The sequence below is a fragment of the Oncorhynchus mykiss genome, chromosome 5 (assembly GCF_057628025.1).
Source record: "Oncorhynchus mykiss isolate SJ-2025 chromosome 5, ASM5762802v1, whole genome shotgun sequence".
NCBI lineage: Eukaryota > Metazoa > Chordata > Actinopteri > Salmoniformes > Salmonidae > Oncorhynchus > Oncorhynchus mykiss.
The window spans coordinates 81,454,082-81,477,881 of record NC_143026.1 but is presented as its reverse complement, the minus strand read 5'-3'; the positions used below and the strand labels follow the sequence as shown (position 1 = coordinate 81,477,881).

General features: G+C 42.3%; 1 protein-coding gene across 1 annotated transcript; it reads right to left on the bottom strand.

Annotated features, from left to right (window-relative positions):
• Positions 1–64: 64 nt before the first annotated feature.
• Positions 65–23,425, bottom strand: LOC110524640 (uncharacterized). The gene is made up of 14 exons (XM_021604485.3): positions 23,105–23,425; positions 17,523–17,651; positions 16,575–16,730; positions 16,211–16,349; positions 15,636–15,805; positions 15,151–15,285; positions 12,662–12,847; positions 11,953–12,491; positions 10,413–10,555; positions 8,658–8,879; positions 7,222–7,467; positions 6,918–7,042; positions 5,264–5,623; positions 65–5,056 (listed from the first exon to the last, which is right to left on the bottom strand). Exons 1-14 carry the CDS (start codon positions 23,159–23,161, stop codon positions 1,436–1,438), a joined length of 6,228 nt encoding a protein of 2,075 aa, XP_021460160.3. The 5' UTR covers positions 23,162–23,425; the 3' UTR covers positions 65–1,435.
• Positions 23,426–23,800: the final 375 nt, after the last annotated feature.

The following is a 23,800-nucleotide window of genomic DNA, read 5'->3' as shown; positions in this document are numbered from 1 at the left end:
GTTTATTGAGCTAGAACTGACAACCGAGAGAAACCACTGGCTGTAAAGAGATTAATACGCACAATTTTTTTTTTTTATCACCAAAACCTTTATTTAATGTGTTCAGACAATTTATTTCATTTATTATATTTGTTAAAAAAAGGAAACAACATTCAACGTCAGAAGTTTCAAACATCAAACCAGCGTTGGCATTCCATCATTGTTAACAAAAACAATGGTGCCTGTGTCTGTGTAGTGATTCCCAGTGATATAGTATATGATGATGCAGGATAAATTGTACATTACAAGTATTATTTTTCACATTTATTTTCCCCCATAAAAAAACGGTGTCTTATCTAAACATACCCCACTCTGTCTTGTGATTTACAATAATGATGTTTAAGTAGTTTCTGTTTGAAAAAAGCTGACACCCCATTGACTTTGTAGTAAAGGCTGAAATAAGACCACATACCACAAAAACCGAAAGACCAAACATACTGCTTTACATAAAAGGTCAACCATTATTGAGAAACCAATGACTGACAAACATAAAGCTGTGATGCAAAACCAATTAACAAAAACCTACAAACAGGAAAAAAAACGGATCTATATTTCACATTTGCCAAATTCTGAAGGTTGGTTCATAAAGCAGTAATTGCCTGTTCACTACTCTGCAGAACATTGACAATAAATACATTTGGCTTCTTCAACCTGCCATGCCCTGTCATAACCATCAGAGGGGCTATTAGAACAGGAGTGGGAAACTATGGAGGAACAGAACCAGTGTGATGTGTAAAGGTATGGAAAAGAGTTGATCAGAGTATTTGCATATAAAACGTGACAGTCTGTGGTAATAGATGGGTGTGCTGCTTTCCTGACTTGTGCTTAGAGAGTTTTGTGGTGAATGTGTGAAGTCGCTCTGCAGGTTTCTGCGTGTTTGTTTTAATTGTTATTTTCTCAATTCCCCAAGGGGAATCACAACTGATATGATATTTTATGACACCTATGAGAACCACAGACCACAGTGTCACCCTATGTTTTTTTATTTAACCTTTAACTAGGCATGTCAGTTAAGAACAAATTCAGATTTACAATGATGGCCTACCTCAGCCAAACCCAGACGACGCTGGGCCAATTGTGTGCTGCCCTATGGGACTCCCAATCACAGCCGGATGTGATTCAGCCTTGATTCAAACCAGGGACCGAACCAGGGACTGCCTCTTGCACTGAGATGCAGTGCCTTAGACCGCTGCGCCACACTGCACTACTTTTGACCAGAACCACAAAAGCTGAAAGACCCAACATACTGCTTTACATAAAAGATCATCTATGATTGAGAAAACAATGACTGACAAACATAGACCTGTGAAGCAAAACCAATGAACAAAAACCTATCAACAGAAAGTCGGATATATACAAAAATATTCTCCGCATTATGGCTGAGTGCAAAGAGCTCTCACTGTTGTTTGCACTTTGCTGTGGGACTCTTTGGACTCTTGGGAGTAAAATCTTTCTTGGAGCCCATCCTGAATTTGCTACGGAAAGATGAAGCCAATGGCTTTGGGGCCTGTTCTGACCCACCAGCTGCCCCTGCGGCCTCACCTGATGTCTCACCCGCAGCCTCCACTACTGTATCATCCACTGCTGCACCTGCCACTGCATTTATAGCCTCACCTGCCTCAACAGCAACCTCACCTGTAGCCTCTGGTGTTGAAGAGGTCACCTCTAGGTCCTCGGCCAATTCTTCGCTAGGGGACTCAATCTCTTCTTTAGCTACTGTGGACTCTGTCTGTTGGTCAGCACTAGCCTCTACTTCCTCAACTGTCTCAACAGCAGACTCCATCTCCTCTCCTACAACATTCTCACTATCGTCTACTTCTTCTCTTAGTGTTTTGACTTCAGCCATTTGGCGAGAGGTGACCGGACTTTCTCCCACCTCGTCATCCTCTTCAGATTCCTCTACATCACCTGTAGCCTTTAGGGCTGAAAAACCTGCTTCTTCTGCTACTAGTTCAACAGACTCCACCTCACCCTCCACAGTCACTAAGCCTGCGCCTCCAGATAAATCTTGATCAACAGAAACTTGGCTCTCTCTAACAACAGTGCCCTCGTCTATCATTCCATCACCTGACGTTGGCATCAGGCCTGTAGTATACTGGCTTGGTATGTCCTCTATGTTCTCTGAGTCTAGTGTTTCAGTCTCTTCTGATGTCTCTATGTCCTGATCTACCTCTGTGTACTCCTGTTCTGGTGCTGACTCATCAAATGCTTCACTCTGTACCACAGAAGTATCTGTCACCTGGGAAGACTCCACCTCTCCCTCCAGCTCTCCCTCCATCTCTTCCACCCCTCCCTCCATCTCTTCCTCCACCTCTCCCTCCACCTCCTCCTCTGTCGCCTGGGAAGACTCCACCTCTCCCTCCACCTCCTCCTCTGTCGCCTGGGAAGACTCCAGCTCTCCCTCTAGCTCTTCCTCCATCTCCACCTTTTCCTCCTCTTCTCCCTCCATCTCTTCCTCCACTTCTTCCTCCATCTCTCCCTTCACCTCTCCTATCTGAGCACTCAGCGCTGCCTCCTCATCTCCTTGACTTCCCTCCTCCTGGACATCAGTGTCGCTATGTGATATTGGCTGATTCTGCCGCAACTCTGACATCAATTCCTCCTCAGGACTACCCTCTTCTTCTTGGCCATCAAGTGCACTGTAAGCCGCTATGAGCAATTCTGATTTTAAGAAAACTTCTTCAGGTGCCTTCTCATCTAACTGAAGCTGTGACATAATTTCCTCCTCAGCTGTACCCTCCTCTTGGCTATCAGTGATGTCATCAACTGTGACCGGATCTTGCTGTGCATCTGATACCATCATCTCTTCTGTCTCAGTAATACCCTTCTCTAGTTGACCGTTAGTGACTGGATCCACCGTTAGCTGAAATTCCTGCGATTCTGAAACCACTTCCTCTTCCAGAGTCAGTTCTGTTGATTCTTCCTCGGTTTGCTGATCTGTACCAACTAGATCTATAATGTCTTCTTCCTCTTCTGGCTGATCTGTACCAACTAGATCTATATTGTCTTCTTCCTCTACTGGCTGATCTGTATCAACTAGATCTATAATGTCTTCTTCCTTGGCTGGCTGATCTGTACCAACTAGATCTATAATGTATTCTTCCTTGGCTGGCTGATCTGTACCAACTAGATCTATATTGTCTTCTTTCTCTACTGGCTGATCTGTACCAACTAGATCTATAATGTCTTCTTCCTTGACTGGCTGATCTGTACCAACTAGATCTATAATGTCTTCTTCCTCGGCTGACTGATCTGTACCAACTAGATCTATAGAGTCTTCATCCTCAGTTGGCTGATCTGTACCAACTAAATCTATAATGTCTGATTCGGACATGGATGCTTCTTCTGAGGAGGCCTCGACTACCATGGACACATCCTCATCGGACAGCTGGTCCTCAGAGTCAACTAGGCCTTCTTCATTGAGAGCTCCAGAAACTTCATTTAATTGAGTTGATGCATCTTCATCTGTTGGATGGCTTGACTCAATAGATTGGTATGTTACTTTGTGTTCCAGTGACTCAGATGGCTCTACCTGTTCTGTTGACGGCTCTGAGGCCAAAGCTAAAGTTACGGGTTCTTCCTCAGTCACAGCTGTTTCTTTTGTCTGTTCTAAAGGCTCCTCTTCCTCCTCCTCCTCATTCTCTTCCTCCTGCTTTTCCTCTTCTTCCTCCTCCTCTTCTTCCACCTCCTCCCCTTCCTCTTCCTCCTCTTCCTCCTCCTCTATTTGCTCACCTGGTTCACTATGGCCCTCAAACACCAGTTTCCTCTCAATCTCTGCCACTGACTCAAATGACTCTGGTATTTCAACAGTAACCGGAGTTGGTTGAGAATCACCTGTTGGCGCTGCCCCCTCCATCTGTCCACGGCTACCCCCTGGGGGGCTCAGTGGCACCCACATTGGGAGTCCCTGCGATCCTATAACTATCTGCCCTATCCCCCCTGGCCCCATTCCAGCCGGCCCAACCCCAATAGGCCCACCCCCAACCTGCCTCACCCTTGTAAAGGTGTGTCCTGGCATAACGCCATACACACCTCCACCACCCCCACCCACACCCTGGGCTGCCAGGCCTAAAACCCCCTGAGGGGGAGCAGCCTCCTTCACCAGGAACGCACCCCTGGGCAAACTGCCCTGAGAAGGTACACCTGGGACCCCAGACCCCACCTGTGGCTCTCCACTTACATTAACCTGCCTTTCCATGTAAACATAGTTACCATCAGGGCTGTGCCCCACTACAGACAGACCACCCAGGCCACCCCTGGGTAGGGAGCCTTGGATCCACCCAGGGCTTCTGGGACTACCCAGCCCCAGCATGGTGGGGCTTCCTGGGGTACTGGGACTGATGGGGCTTGTGGAGATCTCTGATATGACCCTGTTGCCTTGGATGACAAGGCCTCCCAGACTTCCCATGCTTCCAGACACAGGGGGCCCGTTGAGCACTACCATACGCTTTAGGTTGGTGGTAGAGCCGCCATCAGCCAGTACATACTGTATGGGTTGCATCAGGGGCTGCACCACGGGCTGCATGGTGGTGTAGTACATAGGCTGTTGCTGCAGCAGAATCGTCTGCGTAGGAGGCGGTGGGAAAGTGGCGGACTGACTGTTAGAGAAGTTACCAACCCCAGTGGCAGGGGGACTGGTGGGAGGTGTTTGGGAGATATTGACTCTGCTGGTGCTGGTAGACGATTGGTTGATATTGACATTTCTAATGGAAGATTTGGTGATGTTAACATTGCTGGCGGTGACGATGCTCTCTCTTTTGATTTCGGGGTGTTTTGGCTCGAAGATGCGCTCCACCATTCTGGGTTTGGGTTGAGGTTTGGGTTGAGGTTTTGGAGGAGAGCAGATGTCAGCCAGGGTCTTGAACTTTGGCCCCAGGTCATTGAGGAACTGGAGGTCGTTGTCAGATTCCAGGAGGCTGCAGCATCCCACCGAGCCGACAGGAGAGCCCTGGCCCTCGTAGTCATACACCAACTTACTGTCTTTCAATGGAGGGTTCTGAGATGCACATGTCACTTTCTGCATGAGGGGATAAGATAGACTAATTTGACATACCGTGTGCCTTTTGTGTGACCAGAACTTAGATTGTACATGCTCGAGACCTAATGTTGTATATGTTGGGGACCTAAATCAAATGTGGTCATAAGACATTTTCAACAGTTTCTGCATTATTGAAATACAGTATTTTCCATCATAATAAAGATATAAAGATGTTCAACCATTTACCTGTGAGTAGTAGCCATCCAGGAAAGTACATGGGAGTGCCATGTCCTCATAGATGTCTTGTTTGACATGTGAGGTGTGTGTGGCGTATCTGGAATGCATGGTGCTGCTTCCCAGCCCCATACTAGGCTCAAAGCCTCCACCGTTCTGGAGTCCATAGGTGTAGTCCATCTCCATACCCATGTGGCTCTGCTCCCGACGCAGTGTGTGCATGTCCTCACTGGAGACCCCACTGCTCTGACGTATATTGTTTGTAGTATTACGTGAGGATTTTGTGGCGATGTTTGCTGGCCGAATTGATCCTGTTCCTAGTGCAGCCCTTCCATCAGTTACGGTTGTAGGAATACTGAGTAGGGGCACCTCCTACACAACAAAACAAAAAAACAAATAGACTATCAAACCGACATGTTGATACATGTCAAATAACTATTGGAATGCAACACAAACTTAAAATTACCTATTTTACATACAATGAAAGTTTGTGGACATTCCTTCAAATGACTGGATTTGGTTATTTCAGCCACACCCGTTGCTGACCGGTGTATAAAATCAAGCACACAACCATGCAATCTCCATAGCCAAGAATTGGCAGTAGAAAAGCCTGTACTGAAGAGCTCAGCATAGGATGCCACCTCAGTTCATCATATTTCTGCCCTGCTAGAGTTGTAAAGGCTGTTATTGTGAAGTGGAAACGTCTAGGAACAACAATGGCTTAAACGCGAAGTGGTAGACCACACAAGCTCACAGAACAGGACCGCTGAGTGTTGAAGTGCATAGCGTGTACTGAGTTCCAAACTGCCTCTGGAAGCAACGTCAGCACAATAACTGTTTGTTGGGAGCTTAAAATCACCATGCGCAATGCCAAGTGTCGGCTGGAGGGGTGTAAAGTTTGCCGCCATTGGACTCTGGAGCAGTGGAAATGTGTTCTCTGGAGTGATGAATCACACTTCACCATCTGGCAGTCCGACGGATGAATCTGGGTTGGGTGGATGTCAGGAGAACGTGCCAATGGTAAAGTTTGGTGGAGGAGGAATAATTTGGGGCTGTTTTCTTGGTTCGGGGTTGGCCCCTTAGTTCCAGTGAAGGGAAATCGTAATGCTACAGCATACAATTACTGTACATTCTAGACCCTTTCCTGTTCAGCATGACAATGCCCCTGTTCACAAAACGAGGTCCATACAGAAATGGTTTGTCAAGATCGGTGTGGAAGAACTTGACTTGCCTGCACAGAGCCTGGACCTAAACTCCATCGAACACCTTTGGGATGAATTAGAACACTGACTGCAAGCCAGGTCTAATCGCCCAACATCAGTGCCCGACCTCACTAATGCTTGTGGCTGAATGGGAGCAAGTCCCCTCAGCAATGTTCCAACATCTAGTGGAAAGCCTTCCTGGAATAGTGGAAGCTGTTATAGCAGCAACGGGGGGACCAACTCCATATTAATGCACATGATTTTGGAATGAGATGTTCGACGAGCAGTGTATATAGTGGCCATATAGTGTATTTACGTAAAAGCATTGAATATGTATGTCACATACAGTATGTTGATGTTTGTAATTGTGAATATTTTACATATAATAAGCTATACATCTCATAACTGACATAAACTGACAAAATAGTTACAATGTCAATATGGGAACTTGAAGAAGGCATCACCTTATCCTCTCCCTTTCCCTCAGTGTGGTAGGATATGAGGTATTCCTTGGCATCGAATGGCAAGTCAGTGAACTGGTCAGCGAAGGCTCCTCTACACTGACAGAACAGCAGCATTAGAGGTACCACTGCAAACACAGAGCCAAGGAGACACACTTCAGGGGGAGTATGAACGTGTGTGTGCGCACGTGTTGTGTCTATATGAACTGATGTGTATTCCTAATAAACTTGTGAGGCATGACTTTGTGTGTGTGTGTGTGTGTGTGTGTGTGTGAAATATGAGTGTCTTTAGCATAGCCCAACTCACGTAGCAGAACACAGCTGGCTAAGATGAGCAGTCCGATGGCAGGGGTACCAATTATGGCTCCGGTGGTCTTTTGGCGTAAACTGATAGTCCTGGAGCCACAGTCTTCCCCCTCCAAACAGGTACATACCTCCACCTTGAACACCTGTGGCTCTGGGCAGGACAGGCCCTGCTCGTCTGCTACCGCCACCCTCACCTCATACTCACCCGGCCATAATGCCTCAGTAGATCTCAAGACAGCCGTCGTGCCTAGGATATGGAGGGATGTAGGGAGAGAGAGAGAGAGAAACAGAGAGAGATACTATGAATCTCCATGAATATGGATGAAATGTTTGACTGCATCATTACAGTGCATATTAACTTCATTTATGTTGGTAAGCTCTTACTTTTATGTCATTTGTTTTAATAGAATTGTTGGTGTGAGGGGTTTGAGTGCTATTGCAAGCAGTTAAGGGGGCAGAAATATCATTGTCTAGTTCCTCTTCCTAGTGAGAAAAAGTTAGACAATGGACAGTGCCTTCAGAAAGTACTCATACCCTTGACTTATTCCACATTTTGTTGTTACAGCCTGAATTCAAAATAGATCAAATATTTTTTTCCACCAATCTACACACAATACCCTATATCGACAAAGTGAAAACATGTTTTTTAAATGGATTTAAATGAAATACAGATATCTCATTTACATAAGTATTCACACCCCTGAGTCAATACATGTTAGAATCACCTTTGGCAGCGATTACCACTGTGAGTCTTTCTGGGTAAGTCTCTTAGAGCCTTGTACACCTGGATTGCACAATATTTGCCCATTGTTCTTTTCAAAGTTCTTCAAGCTCTGTCAAATTGGTTGTTGACAGTGGTGGAAAAAGTACTCAATTGTCATACTTGAGTAAAATTAAAGATACCTTAATAGAAAATGACTCAAGTAATAGTGAAAGTCCCCCAGTAAAATACTATTTGAGTAAAAGTCTAAAAGTATTTGGTTTGAAATATACTTAAGTATCAAAAGTAAATGTAATTGCTAAAATACACTGATTCCTTATTTTAAGCCAACCAGACGGCACAATTTAATTTTTTATTTATAAATAGCCATAGATTTTCAAGCAGATTGAAGTCATGGATGAGTCCATGCAATTTATTATGTCACTTATTAAACACATTTTTACCCCTGAACTTATTTAGGCTTTCCATAACAAATTGGTTGCGTACTTATTGACTCAATTACATTTCATCTTTAAATGTTTAATTCATTTGTACAAATTTTGAAAAACATAATTCCACTTTGACATTATGGGGTACTGTATTGTGTGTATGCCAGTGACACATAAATGGCAATTTAATCAATTTTAAATTTAGGCAGTAACACCAAAACATGTGGAAAAGTCCAGGGGTGTGAATATGTTCTGAAAGCACTGTAAATGTTCCTGTACTGTTCTTACCATTGATGTGTTCTATTTCCCATTTGCCACGTGTCCCCTCAGCCACCACGGTGAAGGTGAACGGAGCTCCATTGGGCGAGACATCCTCGTCGAACGCGGTGGCGTTGACCGCATGTTTGCCCGAGCACACGCTCTCATAGGTAGTAGTCAGCATGGGGCAGTGGTCATTGGAGTCTTGGACCTGGATGGCTATGGTGCCCGTGGCTGTCTTAGAGGGCATATCTGTAAAACAATAGATGTTTTCATAGTCAAACTCATACAGACCACAGTTTTAGGCATACTAATGACAAGTCTTATAATGCATTGTAACTGGATCATATTGCATTATACTGTACCTTTCAGCATTGAGTGAAGTGTTACCACAGGGACAGTACTTTGGCTTGATACACTCTTAAAAATAATGCTTCCAAAAGGGTTCTTTAGCTGTCCCTATAGGAGAGCCCTTTTTGGTTCCAAGAACAATGCTTTTGGGTTCCATGTTAAACCCTCTGTGGATAGGATTCTGCACGGTTCTAGATATCACCTTTTGTGTAGCTCTGGGACCTTCATTTTAGTTTACAGTGCCTTCAGAAAGTATTCACATCCCTTTAATTTTTCCACATTTTGTTGTTACAAAGGGGATTCAAATGGATTTAATTGTCATGTTTTGTCGACAATCTATATAAAATACTCTGTAATTTCATTAGAAGAAATATTCGAACATTTGTAAAAGATAAATAAAACACTCTACTGTATCTTGATTAGATAAGTATTGAACCCCCTGAGTCAATACATGCAGAAATGTTTTGGTACCCTTCCCCAGAGCTGTGCCTCGACACAATCCTGTCTCTGAGCTCTACGGACAATTCCTTTGACCTCATGGATTGGTTTATGCTCTGTCATGCACTGTCTACTGTTGAAACGTATATAGACAGGCCTTTCCAAATCATGTCCAATCAATTGACTATACCACAGGTGGACTCAAATTAGAAACATCTCAAGGATGATCAATGGAAACGAGATGCACCTGAGCTCAATTTCGAGTCTCATAGAAAAGGGTCTATTTTCTTATGTAAATAGGGTATTTCTGATTTTTCTTTTAATAAATTTGAGGAAAAAAAATCTAAAAACCTGTTTGCTTTTCTTTGTCATTATCGGGTATTGTGAGTAGATTGCTGAGCATTTTTTTTTTTTTTTTATTTAATCCATTTTAGAATAAGGCTGAAACGTAACAAAATGTGGAAAAAGTCAACGGGTCTGAATACTTTACGAAGGCACTGTATCTATCCATTTTTATTTTCTGGATAAACTCATTAGTTTTCAGTTCTGATGGATAGACGTGTTGCTTCATGCTGTTGTTTTTGACAAGCATCTCTCCATTGTCATCACATTTGATTCCCTTAGTTGAGCAATAAGCCTACACCCTGAATAGTTAAGCTGTTTAAAAGGACCGGTCTCTGCTGTGCTTTTTCCAAGATGAATTATCTCCGGCAAATATTTCCACCCGCTCTCATAAACATTGAACTTGTTAAAGGAGGATGAGAGTTGAGCAACACACCCAGCTGTACTAGATTAGAAACTCCGTGGCAAGGCCTGGGCCAACAGCATAAGACAAGAAGATAATTTTGAATTATGAGAAGTATTTATGACAGTTACAGTTGATGCTAATTTCTAACAGGCTAACCTTCATATTAATGTAGAAGAATGAAGAAGAATGAAGATGACAGTCAATTTCTGTATTAAGCCCTAGCTAGACGCTAAAGTATCTTACAGTACCTTGGGTAATGACGAGTATCTTGGCAAAGTATGTCCCATTCACCAAGAACTTAGACTCTCGATCTGGCGTCTTGATAAGTCTTATCTCAGCTGTCTTGTCATCAATGGTCACCCAGTTGTCTGGGTCATAGGCTTTGGCATACCTGGAAAATGCAGTAAGGAATATGGATGAATATTAAGAAGACAACTTACAGACACATTAAGAGTCTGAATATGTCAACCCTTGGGCGATTCCTAATGAAACAAGAACAAAAAATACCATTATTTTGGATTTTCACCACTAAATTATTTTAGGCTAATGGTCCTTTGGAGAAAGGATTGTAGACAGATATTTGACATTTGTATCTTAAAGTGTAAATAATTAATTGAAGTTGGAATATTTGTAAAAAGACATGTTTAATCTGTACAAAGCAAAAGTTGTTGTCATTTAAACTTTACCGCTTGCTCTGTAATTGTGTAGTAGTAATTTGATTTCCAAATTACTACTACAGGTAGCCTGTAGTGGTTAGAATGTTGGGCCAGTAACCGGAAGGTTGCTGGATCAAAGGCCGCTGGGCAGGTAGCCTAGTGGTTAGAGCGAACCGGAAGATTGCTGGATCAAATCCCTGAGCTGACAAGGTAAAAATCTGTCGTTCTGCCCCTGAACAAGGCAGTTAACCCACTGTTCCCTGGTAGGCCATCATTGTAAAAAATAATTTGTTCTTAACTGACTTGCCTAGTTAAATAAAGGTTCAATTAAAAAAGATACACATTTCAAAACAATTCCTACACACATTTATGAATATTAACATGAATATTGAAAATATACCATTTTTGATTTGGCGAATGTGTCAATATATTGTTGAACATAATATAATCTACAGGCATATCAAAGTGGGATCTGCTGTTTCTAGTGTTATGACCCAATTTGTAAGCATTACTAACAGAGTGAACGTGAAAAGGATAACAAATGGTCGTCCTTTGCTAATTATTTGCAGGATGTGCAATGATGCAAGTAAAAGGAGGGATGTGATTGGGTACACTGCCTACTTTTCCAATTTCTCTGTATAAAATGGGCCATAACGTTAAACTAACAGTGATCCCACTATGGAACTTTGATATGCCCGAGTATTATGTTAAACAATGTAGAGAAACATTTGCCAAATCAAAATGTTATATTTTTTTAATATTCTTAAATGTATGTAAGAAATGTGTAATTGAAATCAAAATACTACACAAACTTTAGCTTTGTAACACCTACAACATGGAGTCTCAAAGAGGCTTGGGTGAGGCCGAAATGTCACAAAATGTCATCATTAATTATTTCTCAGTTAAGCTTTTTAAAATGCAAATGTCAAATATATGTCAACAATCTTTCCTCCAAAGGACCTGTCTATGGATTACATTTAGTGGAAATCCTCAAAAACGTGGTCTTTTTTTGTTTTACTTTTGTGAGGAATCACCCTCTTATGTTTTTGGCATCTTAGCTTTTATATTATTGTTGATCACCAGACTGATCATTTTACCCGTTTCTGGTCATTTCCTTGGTCAGCCCACTAACCTGACGTTCTCAGCAGGCTCCCCTGTATCTCCGTCCACAGCAGGGTACGAGGCGATCACTCCATCCTTCGGCATTTTGTTGGGATCCTCAGAGACAAGCACAGGTTTGGTGCTGGGCTTAAATGCTGGACCTTCCGGCATGTTGTTAACTGCGATCGAAATCGGGTAGTTCTTCCCACCTTTAGGCTTTGGCTTTGGTTTCGGCTTCCCATTGGGATCAGGCTTAACACCAGGCCCAACTCCTGGTTTAACCCCAGCCCCAACACCTACCCCGGGCCCAGCTCCAGCATCTACATTCACATCCACCCCTGCATTCACCCCCACATCTCCCCCAACATCCACTCCTACTTCAACACCAGCCCCTGCTCCAGCCCCTGCCCCAGCTCCAGCTCCAGCCCCAGCTCCAGTTCCAGCTCCCGGCCCTTCCCCCCCAGCATAAACATCCACATCCATCGCTACAGCACTCCCTACAACAAAAGGAGCTACGTTCTCAATGACTATTCCAAGTTCTAATTTCTGGACTTTCTCGAAATCTACTGCCTGTGGGTTTGAGATGAGGAAAAAATATATTAAACTCTTAGACATACTGCGTCAATAGGCATCTACAGAACTGAGTTTGACAACTCAAACCATATGTGAAACTACAGTCAGATAACATAAGCTCAAAATGTCCAAACAACATTGAGTGAGGTCTTAGAGTCCAGTCATACCTTGATCAGCTTCAGAATGCCTTCGTTGGTGTCTTGGTCCGTCTCGATGGAGAAGAGTCCGTCCTCGTTGCCTTGGGTGATGTGAAAGACGGCCCGCCAGTTATCTGTGTGTTCTAGATCTCTGTCCACTGTTTTGATCCTCATCACAATGACATCAGCAATGTTCTCGTCAACGTTCCCTGCATACTGACAGAACAATGGCAGGGATCAGTCTCAACAAATATACACTATGTTATACAGTATGTTTCTGCCATAGGTAACAGGCTGAGGTCCCTTTATTGTTTAATCCCCCACGTTACAATGGTACCGTACAAATATAAATGCCAAGCTATAGTTTGACATCTGATTGTGCTAGCTGAATGGCGGCCAGATACAGTCCTAGAGAAAGTCTAGACCCCGTTGAACTTTTTTCACATTTTGTTGCGTTACAAAGTGGGATTGATATATATTTAATTGTAATTTTTTGTTATTGATCTAAACAAAATACTCCGTAATGTCAAACTGAAAATAAAATTCTACAAATGTTTACAAATGTAATAACTAAAATATAGTCGTTGCATAAGTATTTACCCCCTTTGTTTAGGCAAGCCTAAATTAGTTCAGGAATAAAATTTGCAGTGATGTAAAGTACTTAAGTAAAAATTCTTGAAAGTACTACTTAAGTAGTTTTTTGGGGGTATCTGTACTTTACTATTTTTTTTACAACTTTTACTTCACTACATTCCTAATGAAAATATTGTACTTTTTACTTCATACATTTTCCCTGACAACCCAAAGTATTCGTTACATTTTGAATGCTTACCAGGACAGGAAAATGGTCAAATTCACACACTTATCAAGAGAACACCTGCTCATCCCTACTGCCTCTGGGCAGGCGGACTCACTAAACACAAATGCATCTTTTGTAAATAATATCAGTGTTTTAGTGTGCCCCTGGCTGTCTGTCAATTTTTAAAACAAGAAAATGGTGCCATCTGCTGCATTATATAAGGAATTTAAAATTATTTATACTTTTACATTTGATCCTTATGTATATTTTAGCAATTCCATTTACTTTTGATACTTAAGTATATTTAAAACCAAATACTTTTAGACTTTTACTCAAGTAGTATTTTATTGGCTGACTTTTACTTGAGTAACTGTCTAGTAACGTATCTATACTTTTACTCAAGTATGACAATTGGGTACTTTTTCCACCACTGAAAAATGTGGCTTAACAAATCCCATAATAAGTTACATAGACTCACTCTGTGTGAAATAATAGGGCTCGACATGATTTTTGAATGACTACCCCTTCCTCTGTCCCCCATACATACAACATCTGTAAGGTCCCTCAGTCAAGTATTGATTTTAAAGCACCGATTCAACTACAAAGACCAGGGAGCTTTCCGAAAGCCTCATAAAGAAGGGCAGTGATTGATAGATTGGTAACAATAACAAATCAGACATTGAATATATCTTTAAGCATGGTCAAGTTAATAATGATACTGTGTATAATCTATTAAACCACGCAGACACGCCATAGATGCAGTCATCCCTCTAAACTGAGCTGCAAGACAGGAAGGAAACTGCTTAAGGATGTCAGGCCATTGGTGATTTTAAAACAGCTTCAGAGTTCAATGGCTGAGGATGGATCAACAACATTGTAGTGACCATAATAATGACCTAAATGACAGAGTGAAAAGAAGAATACAAATATACAGAATACAAATATTCCAAAACATGCATCTGTATGCAACAAGGCACTAAAGTAATAATGGTGGCTGCATCATGGTATGGGCATGCTTGACATCTGGAGAGTTTTTCAGGATGAAAAGAAATGGAATGGAGCTAAACACAGGTAAAATCCTAGAGGAAAGCCTACTTTAGTCTGCTTTACATCAGACACTGGGAGAGGAATTCACCTTTCAGCAGAACAATAACCTAGCCAAATCTACACGGGAATCGCTTACCAAGAAGACAGAGAAAGTTCCTTAGTAGCCGAGTTACATTTTTGACTTAAATCTGCTTGAAAATCTATGGCAAGACATGAAAATGTACCATATTGCACAATACAAGTTACAACATTCTTATAAGACTTACCCAAGAACACTCACAGCTGTAATTGCTGCCAATGGTGTTTCCATAATGTATTGACTCATTGTGGTGAATACTTAGGTAATCAAAATATATTCGTTTTATTTTCGTTTTATTTTCCATTAATCACTATTGACATGTATTTTGTGTAGATTGTTGACAAAAAAATACAAATAAATCAATTTTATTCCCACTTTGTAACGCAACAAAATATTTTTAGAAGTTCAAGGGGGTGTAGACTTTCTACAGGCACTGTATGTATTTGAAGGATAACCTCAGTAAAATGAGGAAACGTATTATAAACATTTATTATTCATCATTAATATCATTCCCAGATTGTGACCCACTGGCATGGAAAACACAGCATGTAAAACAATCTCAGGAAAGGTTGAAACCTAGGCTGTATCTTTTACCTGCCCCTTCTCCAGTGTGGGGATGTTGTCATTGATGTCCAGGACCTTTATTTCCACAGTTCCTGTTCCCGTGTTGCCTCCAGCTGCCCCGCCCATATCTGTCCCTTGGACGATTATAGTGTACGAATCGTGAGTCTAGAAAAGATAGAGCAAAGAGACTTTCATACACTATTTCACATCAGACCTTGGTTCAGTTAATATTTGAGCTGCTTTTGATTGAGCTTGCCTGGTATACACTTGACTCTTCTGGCTACCAAATAATCTGAAAATACCATACAGACCACAGGAGGTTTATGGCACCTTAATTAGGGAGAACGGGCTCGTGGTAATGACTGGAGTGTCATCATTGGAATGGTATCAAACACATGGTTTCCAGATGCCATTCCATTTGCTCCGTTCCGGCCATTATTATGAGCCGTTCTCCCCTCAGCAGCCTCCTCTGATACAGACAGTTTGTAGGGCTGTCAAGGCCTCATCAAGTGCACCTCTCTGTCCAGTGTGGCATCCTTTACGAAGAGTTTCCCTGTATTCTCATCGATGGTGAACATGGCTCCGGACCCTGCTGGTTTCTGGCTGAGGATCTTGTAATGGATCTTAGAGTTGATGCTCCCCTCCTGATCATCATCTTTCCCAATGATCTGCATGATTTCTGTGCCTGATGTTTCACAGGGCAGGGGGCAATGGGAGAGGACATTGTGAGACATGTTATTCCAAAGGCAAGAGGCAGCCTCTATGTGTTTCTGGATTTGTTAAACACTGTGTGGTACATCGGATGATGTCCAATCTGATTGTGCAGCACCAATGAGAATAGGGTATCTGTCTTATATGAGGGCATTTGGCGGCAGGTAGTCTAGCGGTTTGAGTGTTGGGCTAGTTACTGAAAGGTTGCTGGTTCAAATACCCGAACCGACAAGGTGTAAAATATGCCATTGTGCTCTTGAGCAAGGCACTTAACTCTAATCTTCTCCAGGGGTGCTGTACTACTATGGCTGACCCTGTAAAACAACACATTTCACTGCACTTATCAGGTGTATGTGACAATTAAAAAAATGTCATGTACCTGCTTTGCTGGACTCTGCGATGGACCCAGAGTGGAGCTCAAAGTAAGGTGAGTTATCGTTCAGATCAATGACATGAATCTGCAGAGGAATATTTGCTTCCGCCAAGGTACCGTTTCTGTACCTGGCCACTCCAGTCAACTGGGACAGGGGGGAAATAATATATATATATATATATATATATATATATATATATATATATATATATATATATATATATATATATATATATATATATATATATATATATATATATATATGGGTTATATTGTTTCAGTTACATATTAACAAACACCTTATAAACTGCAGTCATAACTGCCATGTAATTCTTATAGATGACAACTTTATAACGTCAAGGAGACTCACGTTGTACATGGGGCATTTTTCCCGGTCCAGGATGCCAGTGATGCGTACAAAGCCGTTCTCGGGGTTGACAATAAAAAGGTTAAAGGGGGGTTTGTCAGCCCCCTTCCCTGCCAGGTAATACTCCACCTTCGCCTCTTTGTCCTTATCAGAGCGGATCTGAACAAACAAATGACATTCAAACATAAGGAAACAGAGACAAAGGGATAATCACACCTGAATATAACTTGTGGAGTTCCTCAATGATCCATACATTTAAAAAGTTTATATTATGGCCTGACGTCTTAAAAACATGTTTTTTACATGTCTAAATTAATTATTTCTAATGTATTTCATCTAATTATACGTATCTATGTTGTCAGTATAGTTGTTTATCATGTGTTAAAATTCCATAGGACTCAAACCACTTCTGCCAGGATGGAGTGACTCACGATTAAGGATTATGCCCAACTGCTTATTTGCATCCAAATAAGCATCACAACAATCAACTTCTATGTCTCTCTAGATGAAACAGGCTGGTGACCTGAATCTCTGCCTCCTTTTCTCACATGAACCAAGTGAACATAATACCTAGACTTATGCTCATCAGCCTTGCCTGCCAATGCCATTCTGGCAACCATGTGTTAGAAACCTGTTCCTGGTTTCATTCCTCCAAGCGTTTAATTTCTCATGCCATCCACAGAACAGACCTGAGTTTTAAATAGTGGTTGTATTCTTTCAAATACTTATTTTATTGAGCCTGCCTGGGGTGCCAGACGGGTGGGGTGGGTTTGCACTTTTGGAACTATTATATTGATTCTATTGTGCCAGCCAGGCAAGCTCAATCAAGTCCAGCTAAACAAAATAACAAATGTGCGAACAGTGGCGCAGTTTCACTTTATGCGGATTTCAGCTTATTTCAGTGGTCATTATGATTAGTCAGGTTTTGCTTGGTGTCTTAGTTTAGCAGACCTTGGCAATGTACTCTCTTTTTGTGTAGTCTGTATTCTCGTAGATTTTGGCAGGAGGCAGGATCCATTCTCTCTTCTGTCTCCTGAGATTCTTTCTTCGCATCTCTGCTTCTGCGTCAGCACTGATAACCTGGAATATCAAAAGAGCACATCCAGAGTTACAGGTAATCTTATACAGTTAACGTCTGTGTACACTAGACTGGAAATAAATATTGTTTCCATGCATTTGCCTATTTTCATATATAATAAGAGTTTTCTCCATATAGGCCTCCCCCTTATTATAAATAACGTAGTCCCTGCGAGTAGAAGTTGAGGAGCGTGTTTCATGATTTCTAAAAGTGTTGAATAAAAACGCTGTTGTAGTTCTGATCATTGTCTTTAAGGCCCTCAATTAGATCAATGCAATCAGTGATTGATATAAAGGGGGACTGAAGGCCATTCATGGCAAAATCACTGATGTCAAATAACTTGGCAAATGCTCTTAAATACCCCATCTCTTGAAAAAATGGAACAGTGAGCTTTGTTTGGCCATTTTACTTGTTTTTTGCTAACCAAGTTGGCTAGTGAGTCTTAGTTAGCTAGCTAACGGTGAGAAGCCTACACAGTGTAGCCTAGTCAACATAGCGATAGCTACTGTTTACTGCACATGGTATCAGTGCGAAGTGACACATGCCAGAACGTGCCCATTATTTTGAAAGTGATAAACTCCTTGTATTTTTTAAAAAACAATTTGCCTTTATAGCCCCACAGTAAATAATCAAGCATAATTCAAATTCATTACATAGGCTTACATGAAATAAAATCTAGTGCTGTACATAAAATATATGTAAGATGTCCTTGAGTGTCCTGAAAGGCATCTGCCAAATAAAATGTATTATAATGGTCAATACTGTATATATCCCTTTCGTTTCCCACCCCCTCCCTACTGCTTGCTATGAATTCCATCTGATGGTGTATGCATGTTTAGGCTAGTGCTTGACTTGGACTGAAATACAGCCCTCTATCGGTGGCACCACAGTGGTGCCCTAAAGTGGTGATAAACCCAGTCATTCTGGACAGAGGATGCGCCCGGCCCGCCACAGGAGTCGCTGGTGCGTTATCCCTACCGGCCAAACCCTCCCTAACCCGGACGACACTAGCCCAATTCTGCGTCGCCCCACAGACCTCCCGGTCGCGGCCGGCTGCGACAGAGCCTGAGCACGAAACCCAGAGTCTCCGGTGGCACAGTGATGCAGTGCGATACAGTGCCCTAGACCACTGCGCCACCTGGGAGGCTCATCACCTACACTTTAATACCAAACACTGCATAGTGAGGATTTTTTATGAATCCCAAAGAATCGAACAAGCGAGCCATATGTTATTGTTGTATGATTAATACTGATGTGATGTCCACGTAAACATCTGGAATGTTTTGTTCTGAAAATTAAAGTGCAACTTTGTCATCCTCTAACAATGGCAATCATCATTGAGATGCCTGACCAGACGAGAGAGAGAGAGAGAGAGAAATATGGAGGGAGAGAGGTAACGAGAGAACAAGATATAGATGGAAATAGAGAACGAGAGAGGTTAATAAAGAGGGAGGGAGAGAACAAGAGAGAGAGAGAGAGAACAAGAGGGGGAAATAGAGAGAGAGAGAGAGACAGGGAGAGAAATAGACAAAGAGAACGTGAGAGAGAGAGCCCAGCTAGCAATGTGGATCTGGATAGATTCCGGCTGAGAGTCGGGACACCCGGCTGATAGTCAGACTCGGCCAACGTCATGGGGCCCGAGTCTAGGCCGCTGTCATGTGGCCCGAGTCTAGGCAGTATTACTTATGGCTTGGATTTGGGGATTGAGCTCGGGCCGATTCCGGTGTGAGATATCTGGCCCAAAAGTATTACTTGGTGCTCTGGACGATTGGGGCTACTCTCTGGCAGATGATTACACAGGCTGCTTTATATAATTAACATTTCATTATTTATTTATTTTTCCATATTTTCTCATTGTTTCTGTGGTCAAAAAATACAATTAACATTTAAATTAAATTCTTTAAGAGTCCTGTTTTAAGTAGTATTTTAGTATTTCAATACTTTGTGTAAGGCAACTGATAAGCATTAAAAACTCTGTGGGTGGCGCCTCCCAAGTGGCGCAGCGGTCTAAGACACTGAATCGCAGTGCAAACTGCGCTACTACAGATGCTAGTTCGAGGCCTGTGCCGGCGGTGACCGGGAAACCCATGAGGCAACGCACAATTGGCCCAGCGTCGCCCGATTTAGGGGAGGGTTTGGCCAGCCGGAATGTCCTTGTCCCATCGCGGTGATAGCAAATCCTGTGTCTGGCCAGGCGCATGCACGCTGACACGGCCACCAGGTGTATGGTGTTTCCTCCGACACAAAATGTTTTTGTGGATGGATATAATTTGTATGTATAAAATGTAAGTATAAAATTCCGGTAGATGGAAACGGACCGATGTACTTGGGCCGATTCTGGGCGGTCATTCATTTTGATTTCGTGCAAAGTCCGACACCTGATTCCGGGCCAATTCAATCAGTTCTGGCCCCCCTGAGCCAATTCCTTGTGTGTGTGTGTGGTGTGTGTGTGTGTGTGTGTGAGCGAGAGAGACACTGACTGACTGACACCGACTGACTGGCTGACTGACTATTGGCACAGAAATAAAGCGGATTATGGCTACAGACGGGTTGCGTCTGTTTTCTGTCTGATCAGATAAAGATATACTCTCATTACGCACCAGCCAAGCTTCTGAGCGCAAAGGTCCCCTTTTGATTGCATGGCAGGGTTCTCCAACTGGCGGCCAGCCCAAGTTTTCCAAGTTTTCTTAGCAAATTGTTTTAATATTTTTAATGTTGGACTGTAAAAACACCAGATTTTTTTCAAATGTATTTGCAAAAGTATTCCCACGCATAATAGAGAGATGTATGTTATCGTATACAAATGTAAGCAAGGTTTGAAATTATTATGTTTAGTGAAATATTATATCTGTTTGGGCTCCTTGCAGTCAATTTGCAGACCTTCCGCTCAATAAAAAAATCTGCCAGCGGCTGAATCTAGTTGATGATTCCTGTTGTATGGTATCTAGCCTATAGCCTATAAGCTGTGTTTGAACATGTACATAATGCATGTCCTAGATTGTGGCCTGTCTCTCTTTCTAGAGAGGAACATTTTGTCCCCTATAGTGTCCACACCTCCTGTTAGCTGGGGAGAAAGTTAGTGTTGATCACAGAGGTTTATTGCTTGATGGAAATAGATCTGTCTTTTCCTGCCTTTACATTTGTATTTTGTACAAAGCAAATGACAATCATACTGTATGTTTTCAACCTGAGGCACGAGGCTACATGAACAGTACATGGTGTTGCAATGAGGCGGCAGGTAGCCTAGTGGTTAAGAGCATTGGGCCAGTAACTGGAAGGATGCTAGTTTGAATCCCCGACCCAGTAAATTTGAAAAATCTGAAGTTTTGCCCTTGAGCAAGGCATTTAACCTCCAACAACTGCTCCCCAGGAGCCAATTAGGTTGATTAAGGAGGCCCCCCGCACCTCTCTGCTTCAGAGGGGTTGGGTTAAATGTGGAAGACTCATTTCGTTGGAATGCATTCAGTTGTGCAACTGACTAGGTATCCCCTTTCCCAACAAGTGTGTGTATGTTCTGTTGATTTTTAGTGACCTATATTATTTGCATTACATGTCAAACAAAAGTATCTCTGTTGGAAGTACTTTACAGGTATGTGAACGAGCGGTTGCATTTTTCAGCTTCTCCCTCTCTCTCTGTTTTGGATTGTGCTGTTCCTGGAATGGGTTAAGGTCGGTTGAGAGGCACCTGGAACAAGTTATGATTTTAATTGTGCCCATGGGCTTTTTCTTGCTTTTTAATTAATTACTTTTCTTTAACCTTTACCTGTATACACTGAGTGTACAAAACATTAGGAACACCTGCTCTTTCCGTGGCATAGACTGGCCAGGTGAATCCAGATGAGAGCTATGATCCCTTACTGATGTCCTACTGGCTATGTCAGCCATATGTAATGTGCTATATTTCATATAGAACACCTGCAGAGAGTCCTGAACTATGGGATCTCTATGGTGTCACCACTGTTCCATACCTTCCCAGGGTGTTATGGAGGTAGACACTGTGTACCTACTGCAAAGGCTGATGTTTCAACAGAGCGAGCTGCTGTTTCTTTGCAACTACCATCCACTTACTTGTACATTATGTACTCAGACTATACCCTGAACCCCGCAGGCCATGTTGTTATACAACAGGTTATCTGAAAAGGTCACCTGTTCAATCCACTTCAATCAGTGTAGATGAAGGGGAGGAGACAAATTTAGGAAGGATGTTTAAACCTAGAGACAATTGAGATATGGAAGGGCGCACCGGTTTGAGTGTGTCAAGAACTGCAACGCTTCTGGGTTTTTATCCCTCAACAGTTTCCTGTGTGTATCAAGAATGGTCCACCACCCAAAGGACATCCAGCCAACTTCACACAATTGTGGCGAGCATTGGAGTCAACATGGGCCAGCATCCCTGTGGAACGCTTTCGAAACATTGTAGAGTCCATGACCGACAAATTGAGGCTGTTCTGAGGGCAAAGGGGGTGCAACTCAATATTAGGAAGTTGTTCCTAATGTTTTGTACACTCAGTGTAAACAGCACTTATAAGATTACAATGGCTAATGAGTTAAAGCAATAATAAAGACCAAGATGCAACAAAGACCAAAGTAAAATACCACTTAGCCTCTTTGACTCACAACACACAGCACTGACTAGAAGAATGAAACCACACTGAAGAATCATGCATAGTATATTGTTTCACTGCATAAATCACTCATAATGAGGGTCATTGTGCTTGTCTGCATGGAATGAATGGGCTTCTGCAATAACTTGTTTGTCAACATAGTTGCACAAGCAACTTTGGAATTAGAAAAAGAGAAGGTTCTCTGACACTAATTTCTTACAGCTATAGAGCAGGAATCATCAACAACATTCAGCCACGGGACAACTTTAACTTGAGCGGATGGTCTGGGGGCCGGAACATAATTACAAATTATTTCTAGGCTGCAAATTGACCGCAAGAAGCCCAAACAGATATAATGTTTGACTAAAACATAATAATTTTAAACCTTGCTTACATTTGTTTACAATCACGTGTCTCTCTATTATATGTGAGAATACTTGGGAACAGATTTCTTCAATTAAAATCACCTGGAGCTGATTTCCTGATGTTTTCAGTCTTTTGTGTCACAAAAAAATAGTTTCCTTTAGTATTTTTTTTTTTTTTTTTAAAGATTGGGGGGCCAAATAAAACCACCCATGGGCCGCCAGTTGGGGAACCCTGCTAAAGAGGCATCAACAGTGTTTAAAGTTGTGCTTCCAGCTTTGTGGCACAAGTGCAAATAGGTGTTTTTATAAAGCACATTTAATAAGGCTCATGCCTAATTAAGACTAATACAAGACAGCAGATTGCAATCAAATTACCTAACCTGAAGCATAAAATATATACTTGCAACAACAGGCTCTCCTTCAACATTTTATATTGACATTTCAATATGAATGATCATATTTCAATAAAGCGCCAGGGGTACTCACCAGTGCCACGGTCAGCAGAAGCAGCAGGCAGACTCCTGCATGCCTGACCCTAGCCATGACAGTGTTATAGAGTCTGTACCATACAGACAGTTATTGTACAGTACAGTCCCCCTCTCTCTTTAGTCTTACTCTCTCCCTCAGAATGTAGAATTTAGTCTTGAGAATTCATGAGGTGGGTGTTAAATATGAGGGGAGGGAGGTGTCTTATGTACTTTCTCCTCAGGGACACTGGACAGCTACAGCATGTAGCTTACCCCTTCTCCCCCTCTCTTCCTCTGGGTGAATATTTTTGAAAGGTGTGTTCCTGTGTGGTGCTGACACAAGGAGCTGGCAGGCTGATATACTTTATAGTACCTTCCAGCCAGGGCGGTCGCAGTAACACTGTTAAACTGGCTCTGCCTGTCTTAGGTTGTGACCCAGATGGCACCTTATTCCCTATATAGTGCGTTACTTTTGATCAGAGCCGTATGGGCCCTGGTCATAAGTAGTGCACTAGATAGGAAGAAAGGTGCACTTTGTGACACAGACTCACTCTCAGTTGATAAAACATCAACAAATGAAAACAGAGTCATCAACGTCAGCTTGTCTGATAAGCCAGCTGTGAATTACAGCTTGGCTCAGTCCCAAATTGCACCCTATTTCCTATAAAGTGCGCTAGTTTTGATGGACCCTGGTCAAAAATAGTACACTTTATAG